Raw genomic sequence first — 16,228 nt, forward strand, 5'->3', positions numbered from 1 at the left:
TGTAGGATTTTAGTTAACTGTGTATGATAGCACTAGTTACCACAGCACTGTGTGATTGCTTGATGGGTTGTGGTCTGTTATGTTGTGTTTATTAATTCTATTGTGTTCCTATTATTTCTGATATTGACAAATGTATAATGTCATGAAGTGTCTGAATCACAAAAAGATGACAAATCACAAGGTGTTGTTTACATTAAAACAATAAGGAAATTAATCATCTAAGTACATAGCAATTGAAGTTAAATTACAAATGCCTTGCTTAATATGTGTTGTTTGTGATTATAATGAGCCCTTACAAATACTGCATCATACTTCCATAATCTTGCATGCTTGCATCATCACAAGTTGTCCATCTAAGGTGCATTCCAAGCTTGTGCAGTGCTTATGAAGATCTTCAGAATACATATGCTACGTCTCCTTGTCTTTGGCTGACTTGATATTCACACTCTTTTACACACAATCCACACAAAGAATGACCTCAATTCGTAAAGGAACATGCTTATGAACAAAATACACCAAAAATATATCTGAATCTAACACTAAACCTCCCCCAACACCAGTCCATTTAGGCTGGACTACTCCATGGTTTCAGTTTCTCCCTGCAGTGGCGCGCACTGACGACGCAATCCATCTCGGAAGTGGTTGTGGTCCTAGCTAGCGGCAGCTACCTGCCTAGCTAGCTACCTAGCTAGCAAGCTGCCTCTCATAAATCATGGTCCCTTCCATTTGGAAACGACTTATTTCACTCTGAAGAGACAGGTACGGGAAATTATTTTGTTTTATTACGTATTAAAAACAATTATTAATAAATGCACCCAGCGGGCAATACCTTGTCACTGAATGTGCACGCGATATATTTGCCACCGATCTAGGAAGCAAACTTTGAAGATACGTTAGCCAGGTAGTCTAATTAAATTTGCTACAGAGTAAAGAACTAGCTATGTACATGCCAGCTATGTTCCTAGGTTAGCTAGTTCAGTAGAATTAGCAAGTCCCTCGTTGGTTATTTTCTTGCTAGCTAGCTAGCAAGCATTTGAGTTGTCGGCATATTAGAAGACATGACAGTTAGCAGGTGGCCAGCATGCGAGTCATACATCTCTGCAGATGATCAACAGCTTGTTAGCTAAATAGCTAAAACACGGTTCCGGAAGTCTTTACAGTAGCTGCCTAACTACTTGCCTAACCTCCCTTGCCAGCCATCAGATTTGACTGTGATGATATAAACAAACCAAGCTAACTAGCTAATGTGAGCTAGAACGTTAGGCATAATATCAACGTTAGCCCGGGTACTGATACCCAAGTAGGTACCTTGTTATCAGTACTAGGTCCTACTAATGTTAGCTGAAGTGTTTGTTAGCTGAAGCTGCTAGTTATCAAGGTTAGCTATATGTCTATCGTATCATAAGGCTAGCGATTAGTGCTTAGCAAACCAGGTAGGTTCGATATGGTTTGTCATCTTCGAACGTGTCAGCAGTACTGCGTCACATTTGAGGTTTCTGTGCTTCTGACGGGGTTGACGCAATTTGCTGCACCTCACCAGCGTTGTGCGCAAAACAGTTTTAATCGAACGCACGCCCTTCTTCCCCACCATCTCCGCAGCGATTGGCAGGGCAGTGTGTGATTCCTCTGCACTATGAGCTAAAGAAGAAAGTTGATTGGTCGACGGAGGCAGCGCGCTTGGGAGGCGGTGTGGTTCCCAAACGTTAGCTGAGCTAAACGTTATACTGAGCATCATAGATGTACGTAGATTTAGGCGTGCGCACTAGCCCATGTTTTTTTTTTTTTCTTTTTAGAGAAATGCATTAAGCGAATTTTCGGTATTGGGGTTTGCACTCATTTTGTCCATTTTATAACATACCGTGACGTTGTAGTGTGTTGTTACATTAGCACTACTGTACATCACGGCAGCCTGAAGTGATTAGGCGCCGCCGTTGGGGTTATTTATCTTGTTGAACGGAAAGCCTGATGAAATCATGAAATACAACACTGAGAGGAAGCAATATTCAGTGCTTATCAAAACGACAACAATGTTTGCCCTTGGAATGGGGACAGTTTGAAATCGGAGTGACTGGCATTTACCATCCCAAATTTGATTGAAAGGTGACACATTTCAAAACGCACAGATCTGAACATAGACAAAGTCTTATTTCTGACAGATCATTTTTGACATGGTTAACTGAATAAGCTGTATTATTTTAGCATTTTTATGCTTAGCCAGGAATCATTTAAGAATGAGTTTTAGAGGGCCTAGACCAGAGCCTGGAAATTTCAGGTCACTGATTTTAACCAGCTATGTAGCAGCTGTTAATGAAGAATACATGATGCTAGAAACAGAACCAGCATCCCTCTGGCACTGTGTTTGAGCTTTTGTCACAGACATGCATGTAAAAACTGCTTTTACTTCACAATTCCCTGGCTTTTTTAAAGCTTACAACATTTGTTTGCATTTGCATGCATGAGATGAAGAGGAAGAGATGAAGACTTCAAACATTATAGGAACAGGCCTATGCGTATGACTGAGTCATCTGGGACAGTAAGATTTCTTTGCAGGGGGGAGGCCTACCTCTCATCAGGAGCTACACTACCTCTGTCTCTCATTCAGGTGTTTAGTGGAATGTTTCAAGTCAAGAATACAAAACATTTATGTGACTTACTGTTTGCTCAGACCTACCCTTTATCCTGAGTGCTTCTTTGTATATCAGAGATCAGACAAAGGAGCACTTTACACAGGTGCTCCCTGTACAAAGGTTGTCATTCAAATTTTGTGACACAAAATGAGGGCTGAGAAAGAGGGGCAGGGTGCTTGTCTCTTTTTGCCTGGTGATGGTTCACAGTGTGTGAACAGTGTGTTATCAGACAGGATAAGAGTAACACAGTGAGGCTCGACTTTCCCAGACTCACATGCTCTGATGAAGTACCTCTGTGGGGACAGTAAGTAGCAGTCCAATGTTTTGCTGTTGTGCAGAAGCCTTTTTTGAAATAAGTATGACTGAAGTGAAGCAATCATGTTAAGCGTACCTTCATTCAGACCAAATAGCTTCTTGCCCATTCTTAGCACATAAGATATTCCCGATGCAGGATTTGGCTTTCTATGTAACATGTTGGCGTATGTAGGTTACTTAAATGTACCCTGTGTAACTTTAGCAAATCTGTCTAGCACATAAACAGGACGGTGGTTGCAAACCTGCTACTGTTTAGGTTGCTCTTTTACTTTTTACAGAACAGGCTGTGGGCTCATTCTGTTGAACCAGTTATCATTATACGTTTTTACTAGCGCTATTTTCAGAAGCTGTCTCTGGGGCTTTGCGTTGAACTCACCTTCAACTTGCTTTACCGTTACTTAGCATCTGATGTTTACTGCTCATCCCAGTGTACCCAGAGCAAGGAACACAAAGTCCATGTGTCATTCATCATTCTCAAATTATCTTAAATACTCATTGACGCCTGGAGCAGAATAGGGTGAAGGATGGGATACAGCTGGTCGGTCTGGGAAGTACATTGTTTTATAATTACATCACTCCTATAAAATTGATCAGCTTTTTATGCTCTGTAGGAATGTTTTTTTCCAGGTCCTGTGCAGTAGCTTGTGTTAAGGATACTGAATCAATCACTGGACCTCAGCTTTTTTTTTTTTTTTTTTCTCCCTTTGTCCATTTAATTCTTAGGGGAAGTGCACGTGATGCGTTTGGTTCTTGCTTGCCCCATGCTCTGGAATACTGCTGGAGTAATTGGGTTGGAACGATGGGACAGGGTAACACAGCCAAGTTTTAATCCTGGCCAAAGCAGGTTGATGGGCCCAGAGAGGCTCATACCCTAAAAATGCATGGCTTGCATGGGTGAAAGGAAAATTGGGTGAGCAGGGACACAGGCGGTGCGTGCTCGCGTGCTTGTGTGTGTGCGCCTTTGTTGTTGCGCTTATGTGTATAGTGACGTGTAGCATTGAGTATGTGCATACAGGGTTTGTTTGCGTTCTCATTAGGCACTGTATGAATGCAGGGCTTGGAGGCTGCAAGGTGATATTGCAGGAGAGATTGACAAGAGAGAGTGATAGAGTCAGCGAGAGTGTGAGGAATGGCATGGCAGGGGTGTCTGGGCTGTAAATAGCCACATGGTGGTGTGTCTGGAGATCAGTGAACCGGGGAGGGAGAGAGAGGAGGGGGTTGGCACTGGACTTGGAGCTGAGAGGGAGAAGCTGGGCAGCGCATGACGCTGTTTTGTTGTTCAGTGCGAGACCTCTCCACTCCAATACCAGGCGTTCGTACCTCTCACTGGACAGCTTGGGCTCCATGGAGGAGGAAACTCAGGGCGAGACTCTCAACCATGATGACAGTGAGTGTGGAGGCCAGCTTTGTTTCTGTGTGACTGGGTTCACCTGTCTTGTGCCCTTGCACCCTCTCTCTGTCTCTTTCACACACGTACACACACACAGACACGTGCATATACGCTTACACAAGTTCTCTCTAGAACATTCTCTCTCCTCGCCACTCCAAGTGTTCATGTAGCCCTCCTGGCTCTTCATAAAGCACGCAGTCAGTGGACTCTTTTCTAATGGTTTACTCTGTTTTGCTGTAATTTTTTGTTATTTTCGTTTAACTGCAATTTAACATCATTTTTTGTCATCTTTTCCATTTTTCTTGCGGCTTTTTCTCATGAAATAATTACATGTGGAATTAGTGCCTTTTTAAATGACTATAATTTCAGCAATTTACAGGTTGTAAGATTTAAATTGCAGGGGGAAAGTTGAGCGAGAGGTATGTAAATTACTTATATGCAGCGCTCATTGTGGTAATTGTGGTACAAATTGCTCTGAAACAGCTGAATGCTGAGTGAATGTACTGCAAGTCACAGTTATTCAGATGTTGCTAGTATCTTGGCTAGTTGATACTCAAACTCTGGAACACTGAGGCATTAAAATCAATAACAACAACAATAATAATAATACATTTAATGTTTTAATTGCCTTTCCCATGCCCTTCAGAATCAAAGTTGAAGTGGGTTAGCTCAGGTCAGCACTGTGCACTTGAAGTGCAGGGGTCACCTTGGACTAACAGGCATGGGTGGTGGGAGTGGGGCCTCCAGCTTAGGGAACCCCTGCACATCACGTCAGATCTATGGGAACTGAAGATCTGCCTTGCAATTTCCCAAACTCCCTGTGTAATTACATTAATCGTACATCAGTGTTTTTGATGATGAACTAGCAATGCTGTGATAGGATAGGCGAGTCCTGGGGGCAGAGGTGTTAATCTGAGCTCATTGTTTTATTCCTCCTTCTCTTAATTGCTTGATTAAATAAAAAAAATTGATCAGTTTGTAGTTTAACTCTTACAGCGGCTTGGTGGCACTTTTTAAAATGTATTTATGTCATGCAGTATAATTTCAAGCAAATAGAAATAAATACAAATGTAAGTAAATGAATTAATCCATAGCCTTCCGGAAGTGTGGTGTCGCTACACTACGCTAATACTTTGTGTCGAGAGTTGGATTACTTAGAGAGATTTTATGGACGCCTATTTTTCGGGTGCTTGTGTCTTTGCTTTGATTTATCGTGTTGGGTTTGTGCTCTCTCAGCAAGCTACACTTATGAAGAATAGTGACAGGATTTGTGTTGATAGCATCAGTTTGCCGCGTTTAAGATACAACTGTAGTAATGCTGACCGCAAATGTGCTGTCAGGTTGTTTTAGTGTTGTCATCAGGTAATTTTGGATTGTGAAAATATGGCTTCTGTTGTTTTTGGAATGTCTAGACGTGTGTGTGTGTGTGTCTGTGTCTGTGTGTATTTGTGTGTGTACATATGTGATACATATACGTAGGTATCCATGTGATTAGAAGGCAGACAATTTACCGTGGAGAGAGATTTTATTTCGTTCCACCAGTTTTACTATATTATTCTTAAATACATTCTGCTAACTCAGATGTACATGGCAGTTTTATGATAGGGTCCATTTTCATTACAACAAACAATAATGCATTGAGATTTAGGCCCTTTTTGGGGTTTCCCACAGGAATAGCTGCAATAAAAATGAGGTCAATACTGAGGATGGTGCATTTCTATAGCAGTTTGGATGCCCAGAGAGATTCTCGTTGTGCTAAGCTGGTTATACCTCTGGTCAAATGCATGTAAAAATTGTACAAAGGTGTTCGTTTCCTTTTATTTTTGTCAGCTTCCTGAAGCTGGGAAAAGAGTGTCTTTCATTTAACATCCATCTTAAGGCCAAGACCCGACCACAGAGGAATGTGTCAGCAGAGCATTTCATTCTCAGTGCTGTGATCTGCAATGCTGAATTGATCAGAGAATTAAGTTAATGATGCCCCTCTCTCTGTCCAGGCCCCGAGGGGGACATGACCAAGGAGGACGTGCCAGACTCTTCGGAGGGGGACTCAGTCCTGGGGCAACACTGTAGCCTCTCTCCAGACCCGGACCGACCCATTGTCCACCAAGTGGCGTCTGCCCCAATGCCGTCTGACTGCGGTGAGGCCACAGCCACTCTGAAACCATACAGTGACGCTAGTGCCACACCCAGATTTCACCTGCAAGACATTGCAAGAGGTTACATCACACTACATTCCGTTTGCTTAGCAGACCGTTATCCATTTATGCAGTTGGATGTTTGCTGAGACAATTTGGGTTAGGTACCTGGCCGAAGGGTACAATACTGCCCCACCAGTGAATTGAAGCAGCAGCTTCTGAGTTACGAACTATATTCCTTACCACTGCACCACACTGCTGCCCTTGATATGAGCTTCGCTGGGATACACCGCAGAAATATGACTGCGTCCTTTTAAAAAACTGCCAATGGTAGATGTGGTAGCAGTGGGACAGCTAGTGCTTTCGTTCACACTATGTTTCCCAAGTGCTTAAAATATCTGTTATTCTCTGTTTTTGTATTAGAGCATTGAGAAAATGCCTACATGGCTGCTAGTGAAAAATACAGATACTGACTTTATTTTTAGAGGCTTTTCTCCCCAGTATTTAGTTTCTCTGCCATCACACATGCTTATAATACTTTATATTGTTGGTTATTTTTTTGCCATAATGTATCATGAATATGTATTCTCAGGGTGACAGAATTTCTGTAGTAGAATAGGTTATTCTCCCGAATAAAAGCACATGACCTCGGGCAGCCTGTCTCTGAGCAGTCCAGTGGTCTGCTTTCTGACTTCATAATGAGGTTCTGTGGAACATTTTTTCCTTTGAAGCAGAGCTCCTAACCCAAACCAATGTTTCAGTCTGGACTGTGCAATGAGTAGCTAGAATCAAGTTGTTTTCCTTTTTTTTTTTGCAGTGTGTGTTCACTGTTCAGGGCTTCAGACTTTTCACGAAAGAGCTAACTATACATCAGCTTCACAAAGCACAGACTGAGCAACTGAAGCTGCTTGCAGAAACGCAAACTGATTGCTGTGTGTTACTTGTTGAATTTACTTTTCGAGGGCACAGTAGTGAGAGCAGATTTTGTTGAACTATAGTACCATTCTTCTAGAGAAGCTAGATTTAGGAGGTGACCCACTCTTGTGGGTAATACTGTATTTTTCAAATGGATACCGTGGAAGATCATACTGTTATGTAATATCCTAATAGGTTTAATTTTTTGTTTCTTTCAAAAGGCTTTTGTTCTATTATTCAGCTTCATTTGAACTCTGTAACTCTGTTTGAGTTCTATTACTCGTTTCAGTGTCAAGCAGTGGACATCTCAACAGTGAAGGTTTAAAGATTAAGAAAAGAACAAGATGGCACTTGTCGGATTTAGACTTGGGTGTACTGTGGAGCCAGTGCTGTTCCCCTGTCCGGCTTCTCAGAGCAGACAGTGCTGCATTTCTCAGACTGGGCTCATTGGGGTGCTGCTGCTACTGCCTGACCACTCAGCTACTTAGTTACATCATTTGCGTTTTTGCCAGAAATAACGCTTTTAGCAGTCTCTCATGGATGAACACATTAAATGAGCCTTTTGGTTCGTGAAATTCAAGAAGCATTCAAGTACTTTACATAATTTGGTGCAGAAATCCAGATGAAGTGAAGTTACAGCAAGTAATCCATTGCAGTAGAGAGCGTAAAGCAAATTGGCCTCCCATTACCTTAGTATGAGACCTCAGTATGCTTTTCGTGTATGAATTAATGTGTGTGTGTGTGTGTGTGTGTGTGTGTGTGTGTGTGTGTTCGCCTGTGCATGCATGTCACACACATGTCGTGAGCGTGTGTGTTACAGCTGACCGGGTTGCGTTCTGGTCCTAACAGAGTTCTCCTTCTTCGACCCGAGCGAGCCCCAGTGCCGAGAGGTTCTGCTCGACCCTCAGACTACTGTATCAGAGCTGTTTGCTGTGCTGAGGCAGTGGGTCCCCCAGGTCCAGAAGAACATCAACCTCATCGGCAATGAGGTCAGGGGTTTACAGACCGTCTCTGTGCATCTCCCTCTCCCTCCGTCATTAAGTGGATAACTCTGCTCTGTGTCTGTGATTCTGTGTAAAAGGGATAATGAGCTCTTAGGCGTTAAGTGGTACCAAAGCCATTGGAGGACAGGTGCATTTAAGAACTTGTAGAACAATCAAGGACTGAAATACCTGGAAAAATAAGGCAACTGAAGCATGGTGGCTTCCTTTGCCACATGCACACTCTATTTCTCCAATTTCCACGAAAGAGAATGTGATGGCATGCATTCTTTCCTTGGGCATTAAATAGAGTACTCAGTAAAAAGGGAGTTCATTTAATTAACAATTAGATTCTTCCTCCTCTTCCTCTCTCTCACTGTTCCTTGTAATTTGTGCAGTGGGTAGCCATATCCACTGTTAGTTAGATTTGCCGTACTTGGGTACCATGAAGAATGTATCTTGCCATGTATTGCCTCTATTTAAGTCTAAATTACATTTAAATTGTTGCATCAAATTTAAATGGTATTAAACGTAATTTTAAAGAGACAACAAAATGTTATCAGTAGTCAGAAGCAAGTAGCAAACGGTAACATGAAAGGAGATTTATCAGTAAAAAGTTAATTTTCACATGAAAGGCCATCCTTTGTTGTTGTGCACAAAGACAAGATATAATCACCCAGTTCAGACGCTTCCCTGATAACTTCATACACTTATCGCTTATGTGGAATGCCTCGCTGTCTGTCTGGGGGATTCCAGTAGTCACTTTTGTCACCAGTCCGCATGCCACCGTGTGTCATCCAGGCCTCCAGAAAACTCTGCTCTTTCTGCCCTGCCCTTTGCTTTCTGCTCTGCCCTATGTGAAACTTTGCACATATTTTTATTTTTTTTATGTACAAACAAAACTACTTGAAAGCAATAGAGTGGTGTGCTGACTCATTACCTTCGGAATGTGAGTGTGTTTATTTATTTGTAGTAGATGAGGGCCAGAGACCGTTTAGGCTGCTGTGGGTTTTCCTTGATGGTATACAAGGCTAACTGAGTGGGATTAAGGGCTTTGTGATCAGGCGCCATTCATGTTTTCAAGGATTAAACTCAGAGAAAGTGTGTGGTTGGATGTATTAGGGCCAAGATGGTACAGGGCTCACAAGACTTAGTTCATAAAAACTGTATGTGCAACAAAACACTTACTCTCGGCTTGTTTTCTCATTTCTTCTGCATGATTCCTAGATTTCCCTTTTAATTGGACATCATGGTTTAGTAAGATCAAGTATTTCTGTTCAGTTTTGCAGAAAAATACTGGAGGGTATCTCAGATGTTACTTTTATCTAATGAAAAGGATAAAAACAAAGTTTGATTCAGTTCATGTGCAGAAATCAAAGTGCTGCTTCAGAGAAGTAATTTGTCATGATTTGATTCTCCTTCATCTCCTTCACTCTGAATCCATAGCATTTATATTTCAAGTCTGACCTCAGCTGTAAGCTAAAACAGAGAGAGATAAAGGGTGGACCGAATGCAGGCTGGGCAGTAATATGAATCATGTCTCTCCTGTCTCTGAATGCGGGTGGCAGATTCTAAAGCGAGGCTGTGGTGTGAATGACCGGGATGGCCTGACGGACATGAGTCTGCTGCAGTACAGCTGCAAGGCTGGGGCGCCCGGCATTGGTGAGTAATGAGAGCCTATATGACTGTGGGTGGAAGAGTTAGAGAGTGAATAGGTGTGTTAGTGAGTGGGTGGGTGAGCGAATGGAGGTGAAGTTAATGGTAGCAGGTGGCTACATTCCTCAGTGTATGTACCTTTGCCACATCACTGTGCCACTTCAAAGCAGAGTCTCTGAAACCACTTGCAGGAGATTGCCATTGTATGGTGCAGTACCTCAATCAAACACAGGTAGGGGCTGTGTACCCACCAGGGATTTGGTATGCACTTCTTTGCGGTGTATGATGCTTTCTTTGTGGTCATGCTCTTATCTAACCTAACCGTGCGTGATGGCGTGTTTGTGTGCTGAATGCCTGTCCGGTGTGCTGCAGGTGACGCAGAGACGGCAGCGAGCTTTGCACGGCAACTGCTGTGTCTGGGAGCGACGCCGGGCCTGCGCAGCCGCTGGACCAACATGAACGCCCTGCACTACGCTGCGTACTTTGACGTGCCGCAGCTTATCCGCGTGGTGCTGCAGGCCTCGCAGCCAGGGGGTGAGAGAGAAATGCTGATCTATACCTATACAGAGAGAGAGGGGCGTAGAAACACCCCTAATCACAGAGAGAGAGGGGCGTAGAAACACCCCTAATCACAGAGAGAGAGGGGCATAGAAACACCCCTAATCACAGAGAGAGAGGGGCGTAGAAACACCCCTAATCACAGAGAGAGAGGGGCATAGAAACACCCCTAATCACAGAGAGAGAGGGGCATAGAAACACCCCTAAACACAGAGAGAGAGGAGCATTGATACTCTGCTAATCACAATGAGAGAGAAACACTGATACACCCCTAAACACATGATGATAGACTCACATACGTTAAGCAGAAAAACACTGATGTACTCTTAACACTTATACTCTTAACACATAGAGGAATTCTGCTAATGCCCTACAAGGCTGTATTTATAACATTAGCACAGGAGCCAATATCAGCTACCTCGCTGTAAAAAAGCAGGTTTGTATCTGAGGGATCATTTATTAATATTGTATCGAATCAATACTGCATCGGTCCTCTAACACAGATGCAGGTTTTGTATGCATGAATGGCAATTTATCAAGCCTACATGATAATTGTTGAGAAATCCCAACTGTTCTTTATAGCTGTGCTGATTCACATATTGAATTTTGAATAGCTTTCACCTGTAATTAGTAATTTGTGGGAATATAATACCTTTAATTGAAATGTATTCTTGAGATGTCACGTTCACCACAGTGAAATATGATGCTCTAGCAATCAAAACAAAAGAAGGGTAATTTCCCAGGATAGAAGCTGGAAATAATAATTGGTGTGTGATATGTTGTATTGTTAGATTAAAGTAAGATTAAAACCACTACTCTTTTATTAACCACTACTACCACTTTCATGTTGGCTTCCAGACTGTCAGAAACAGTACAGGTACACCTTGGTTACTGGATTAAATGTGCTCCATGAGGTCACACACAAATCATGGATACAGATGACCTGTCAGCCCTGTTATCACCTGATGTCATCTTCTTTGTGTGGCCTGTTACAGAAGTGGATGCCACCTGCAGTGATTTCGACTTTGGCACTGCCCTGCACATTGCAGCCTCCAACCTGTGCGTCTCTGCTGCTAAGTGTCTGCTGGAGCTCGGCGCCAACCCTGCCTTCAGGGTAACAAGCCCACCGCCCACCACAGCCACACATTCCACACCTCATCCATAGTGTCTTGAAAATCAAAGCTGACATACAGCATGCTGTAGACCAGCGTTTCCCAACCCTCTCCTGGAGGGGTCCTCCAGGAGAGGGTTGGGAAACGCTGCTGTAGACTAATGGGTAAATTGTGTGGTAAAAGTCTCAAAGGTGAGGTAGTAAAAAGCTTATAGCAGCATCATAAAGGAATGTTGGTCAAAGCTATTTTGGCCCTAAGCTAGCTCAGTAGATACAGCAGTATATGTGAGTACTGATATTTAAGGTTTAAGACAACTGTTCCTAAGTTTGAGAGAGTTGGGAGAGTGATAAAGAAGGGTTGAGTGATCTTATAGATGTGAAATGGAGAGAGAGAGAGAGAGCGAGAGAGAGTGAGTAAGTGTGTGTGTGTGTGTGTGTGTGGTCTGAAGCTGTACGGTTGTGTTAACACACACGCACACACAAAATCCTGTAATCTTCACATCCCATCGCCGTGCTGTGAGTCTCCCAACTCACCACTGAAGACGGCACAGATTCATGTGCTCATGCTAGCTCGTTTATTCTCTTGTTCTGCATCCTCCCTTGGGCGCACTTTGGAAATTAGCTGTGGTAATTCATATCCTAAACTAATTTTACAGTCCTGTAGTGTGCAGAGAAGCAACAGCCAGGGGTCACGCACGGTAAATAGCAGAAGTCAGGAGCGTGAATTTAATTATTGATATTATGTAGCCCTACAAAGTGCATGACAGCGTTTGTTAAAGCGCGTAGGCCCGGTGGGAAATGCTGCTTTGTGGCTCCATTTCAGAGCGTTGAGCGCTTTTGTTGTCATTAGTGTCACTGCTGCCATGCCGCTGTCGTCAGTTCGGATCGAGGAGGACGCAGACAGGAACATCTCTCACCACCTGTCCATGGCAGCTTCCGGTCCCAGTTGAGCGCGCTCACATCCGTCACCCGAAACGCTGTTTTTGTCAGGGATTCATTCAATTTAATTACAGTTGTGATGGCATATTTATCAATGGCACATTTTTGTTTTGTGTTTTTTTTTTGTGTGTGTGTGTGTGTGTGTGTGTCAAGCTTTTTTTTTGGCCCACCTTCTACCCCTAGTTTTAAGAGATTAGTTTAAGCTTCAAGAAAGTTTTAAAGATTGCTGTTGGTTGGGTTCAGACGAAGAGTATGGGAACTTCTAACAGCTGCTCTCTGGAAGATGGAGCGCTGAAAGGTATACACTAGCGGTCACAAAGAATTAGCCAGGGCTTGGCCCATAAAGGTGCTTGCTCTGAGTACAGGCTCAGCCCAGTTTTCCAGACAGTATAGTCTGGTCTGTATAGTGCAATCTAGTTTGAAAATGGGCTGTCTTTGGCCAGATGTGGCAAAGCCAAGTGTATTGCAACCCTTTCATCATTTTCCTTAAAACCCCATGGCTGATTAGCTAGGATTAAAGTATAACATAGAGCAGACAACTCTGTGATAAGAGCATTTGCACCTAGCGGTGGCCACGGAGCAGCACCATGCCACGCAGTGGCCCAGAGGAATAAGCGATGTGCACTCTTTTCGTTCTTTCCTGTCCGCAACATTAGTCTCAACTGTCAGTAACAACTGTCTGGCCCATGTGCTGCTGCATTTGTCAGTCCTGAAGGTGACCCAGTCAACAGTGGTCTCACCGAAGCGCTCTCAGGCTTTTAGCTGTTAACACAAGGGAATTATTTACAACTCCCTGTCTGTGTTGTCTACACCAGGCTGTTGACTGTTAACTAAATAAGCTGCGGCAGTGTCCTTATGTACGTGCCTTCTGAAAGCTCTGGTCTGGCAGCACAGGTGGAGCTCCACTGCGTGTTCGAGGCAGTGTGTGTTTCTACATTAATTTTCCAGCAGAGGGCAGTGTGGCACTGTCTCTGCAGCTGCTTTGGCTCTGCCTGCACTGAGTTCCTAGCAGGGCCTGTGTTGATGTTTGACTACACCCCCTAGTTAACATAGTTAACCTGTCAGGCAACATAAGGGTTCCTGTTGATAACTTGACAGTGACTTTTTTTTTAATTTAGCATCAATGAACAATAATAAGAAAGCAGACAAACTTGTGATATTGAAAATTAGATCACAGCCTGCCTCAGCTCAGACTATGAATCGATTCTCTTCATCAGTGAAAGCGCACAGCTGCGTTCTCCGCTTTGTTCGCAAAGAAGTCCTTTTTTTCCAAATGAGAATATGTGGTTGTTGTTTTTCTCTCTTGTATGAGCTGCTTGCTTGGCTCACGTCCGCTTGTTCTGAGGGGATTGAGAGTTAAGACATTTTAATTGTGTTAAGCTCCCAGGATGTGAAATGTGCTGTGTCTGATGGTAGCGAAGCATACTAGTTAGAGAAGTAGTAACTAGACGGTTTCAGGTTAGAATCCTGTGTAGTACATTCCTCGAGGAAGGTTCAGTACCTGAATCCATATTTAATTGGCGAGTTTTCACATATGCATAATACATCAAAGGTAACATGCATAAGACATATTGGATGAGAGAAACTGTTAAGCAAACCAGTAAGACAACGTGAGATGGTAGAGGCTGTTGACAAGATGATGAGTCTGTACTGCAGACTATCTGTATGTGTGTGTGTTTGTTGCTATGTGTAAGGGTGTCTGTGTTTTTGTGAGTATGCTTATGTGTGTGGGGGGTGAGTGTGCTTATGTGTATATATCTGTGTGTACTCATTCCCACAGCTCCTCTGTACCTTGGTCTTGTGCGTACTGAGTGGGTGATGCAAATCTTTGACAGTGTTTCTGAAAAAACAAAACCTCACTTCTTGTGACAGAAGAAAAGATAGCTTGTCTCTGCGCATGGTTTTATCCTGAAGGGAGGCAGTGACCTGAGCCTGGAAGGCCAGAATAAAGAGAAGTGGAAGACTTTTTGTACACCTGCTGAGATTCCAGCATGAAGATTTCACTATAAAGCATTCTCCCATCATTTCTAAAAAAACTCCGTCTGAAAATGTCAGCCATTCTTTTTATTTAGCCTCTTTGAGATGCACAGAAATGCACAGCCTGCACCACCAGCTCTCCACAACAGATGAGAAGTGAGGTTTGTTTGTTGCCCTGGTGATAACCCTGTGGACCACATCCCTGAACAGAACATTAGCAGCTCCCCATGATGGACTAATTCCCTCGGCCCTAGATTAATATATGCACATTCTGTCTCTCCGTTTGGCTGAGAGATGCAAGCAGGGTCAGTCCGAGGCGTGAGACAGCCAGCTGCTGGAACGGGCCGGAGGAAGCACCGGAGGGGAACCGAGAAAGATGTTGTTGAAATAAGGAGCATTTGCAATGAGGAGCCGGTGCGAATGGAAGTCATCTCTGCATAATTGGTGACCTGCTTGCTCTTCCATGTGCTTCTCACATTTAATGAATGTTAGAGAATGACTGTTACTGTAGATTAGTCTCACATCTGCTGCTTTTTTTCCCTTCGCCTTTGAAACCCAATCCGGCCACCCAATTAAGAGACAGCACATTACCATTGGCCATACTAGGGTGGTTTCTAAAGTCAGTAGCAACACTTTGGTTTGCTAATGGAACTAATGCTAATGCTAAGGGGAATGTGTCTATTTTTTCTTGCGCATCACAGATACTTCTTAGTACTCTTGTTCTGCGGTGTTGGTGCTGTCAGATCTTTAGTTTCTGTGCTCCATGCGTCACCGTGGTTAGATCTTATGCTGAAGCAGCTGCTTTTCTGTGCCCCAGATGAGCCATAAAAGGTGATATCGGGATGGTTCATCAGTGCTAATTGCCCCATTGGAGCTTTTATTAACAGCAGTCTGCTGTTGAAAGGTAGAAGTACCCGAAGTTCTCACCTGGCGCTGAAATGAGTCCGGCGGGCTGGAGCGCTGGGCTGCATTAAGGACCGCGCTGGAGAGTTTCTCACTCTCCCCCATGTCTGATCTCTCTCCTGTCACTCAGGAACTGTCATTAACAAGCAGCAGGGATGTGCGATTCAGCGAGTTGGGCTGAGGGAGAATAATTCCCTTGAGTGACATTTTAACACCAAGTCCTCCTCCCTCGCAGCAACCCCTCTTACTGTTCATCTCTCCAAATCACAGTCCAGTCCATTAGCTCTGAATATCTGGAGGAGACTTCCACAAAAGATGAAAAGTTGTGTTGAGGGTGAGGGTCAGGAGGGTTTGTACCCCAATTACCACAGTTCCACCTCAGGTGGATACATGCCACTCTCTACTCCGCTGTGGTTTTCTCTGCCTCCTGTAGCTTTCCATATCCACATATGCCACATATCCCGCTCGGCTTTAAACCCCAAACAGCTATTTGTAGCTCCTGCGTTTTTCAGGTTTTGCACCTTTTGCTGTCTGCCGCAGTGTTTTTGCACCCTGCCATGTTCACATTGAATGCGCCTGAGACACCAAGCTACAAAATGGCCCAGAGATCGACAGAGGGGTCCGCGGGGGTGACCTTATGTGTCACACTTTTAATGAAGCGTTGGAGGGCTGAGCCTCGGAACACTGCTCTGAAGATCCGGAGCGCCCCTTGGATGCCGCTC

The 16,228-nt window shown here is 43.8% G+C and overlaps 1 protein-coding gene across 1 annotated transcript in view; it reads left to right on the forward strand.

Moving 5' to 3' along the window:
- Nucleotides 1–4,192: 4,192 nt before the first annotated feature.
- Nucleotides 4,193–16,228, forward strand: part of LOC118787428 (CAP-Gly domain-containing linker protein 4-like) — a 28,599-nt gene continuing 16,563 nt past the window's right edge. Inside the window, 6 exon segments of the mRNA XM_036542987.1 lie at nucleotides 4,193–4,329; nucleotides 6,327–6,470; nucleotides 8,232–8,371; nucleotides 9,931–10,024; nucleotides 10,391–10,552; nucleotides 11,572–11,690. Of these exon segments, the coding sequence (XP_036398880.1) occupies nucleotides 4,287–4,329; nucleotides 6,327–6,470; nucleotides 8,232–8,371; nucleotides 9,931–10,024; nucleotides 10,391–10,552; nucleotides 11,572–11,690 (702 nt within the window). The 5' untranslated portion in view covers nucleotides 4,193–4,286.

This window comes from Megalops cyprinoides, chromosome 12 (genome assembly GCF_013368585.1).
Source record: "Megalops cyprinoides isolate fMegCyp1 chromosome 12, fMegCyp1.pri, whole genome shotgun sequence".
Taxonomy (NCBI): Eukaryota; Metazoa; Chordata; class Actinopteri; order Elopiformes; family Megalopidae; genus Megalops; species Megalops cyprinoides.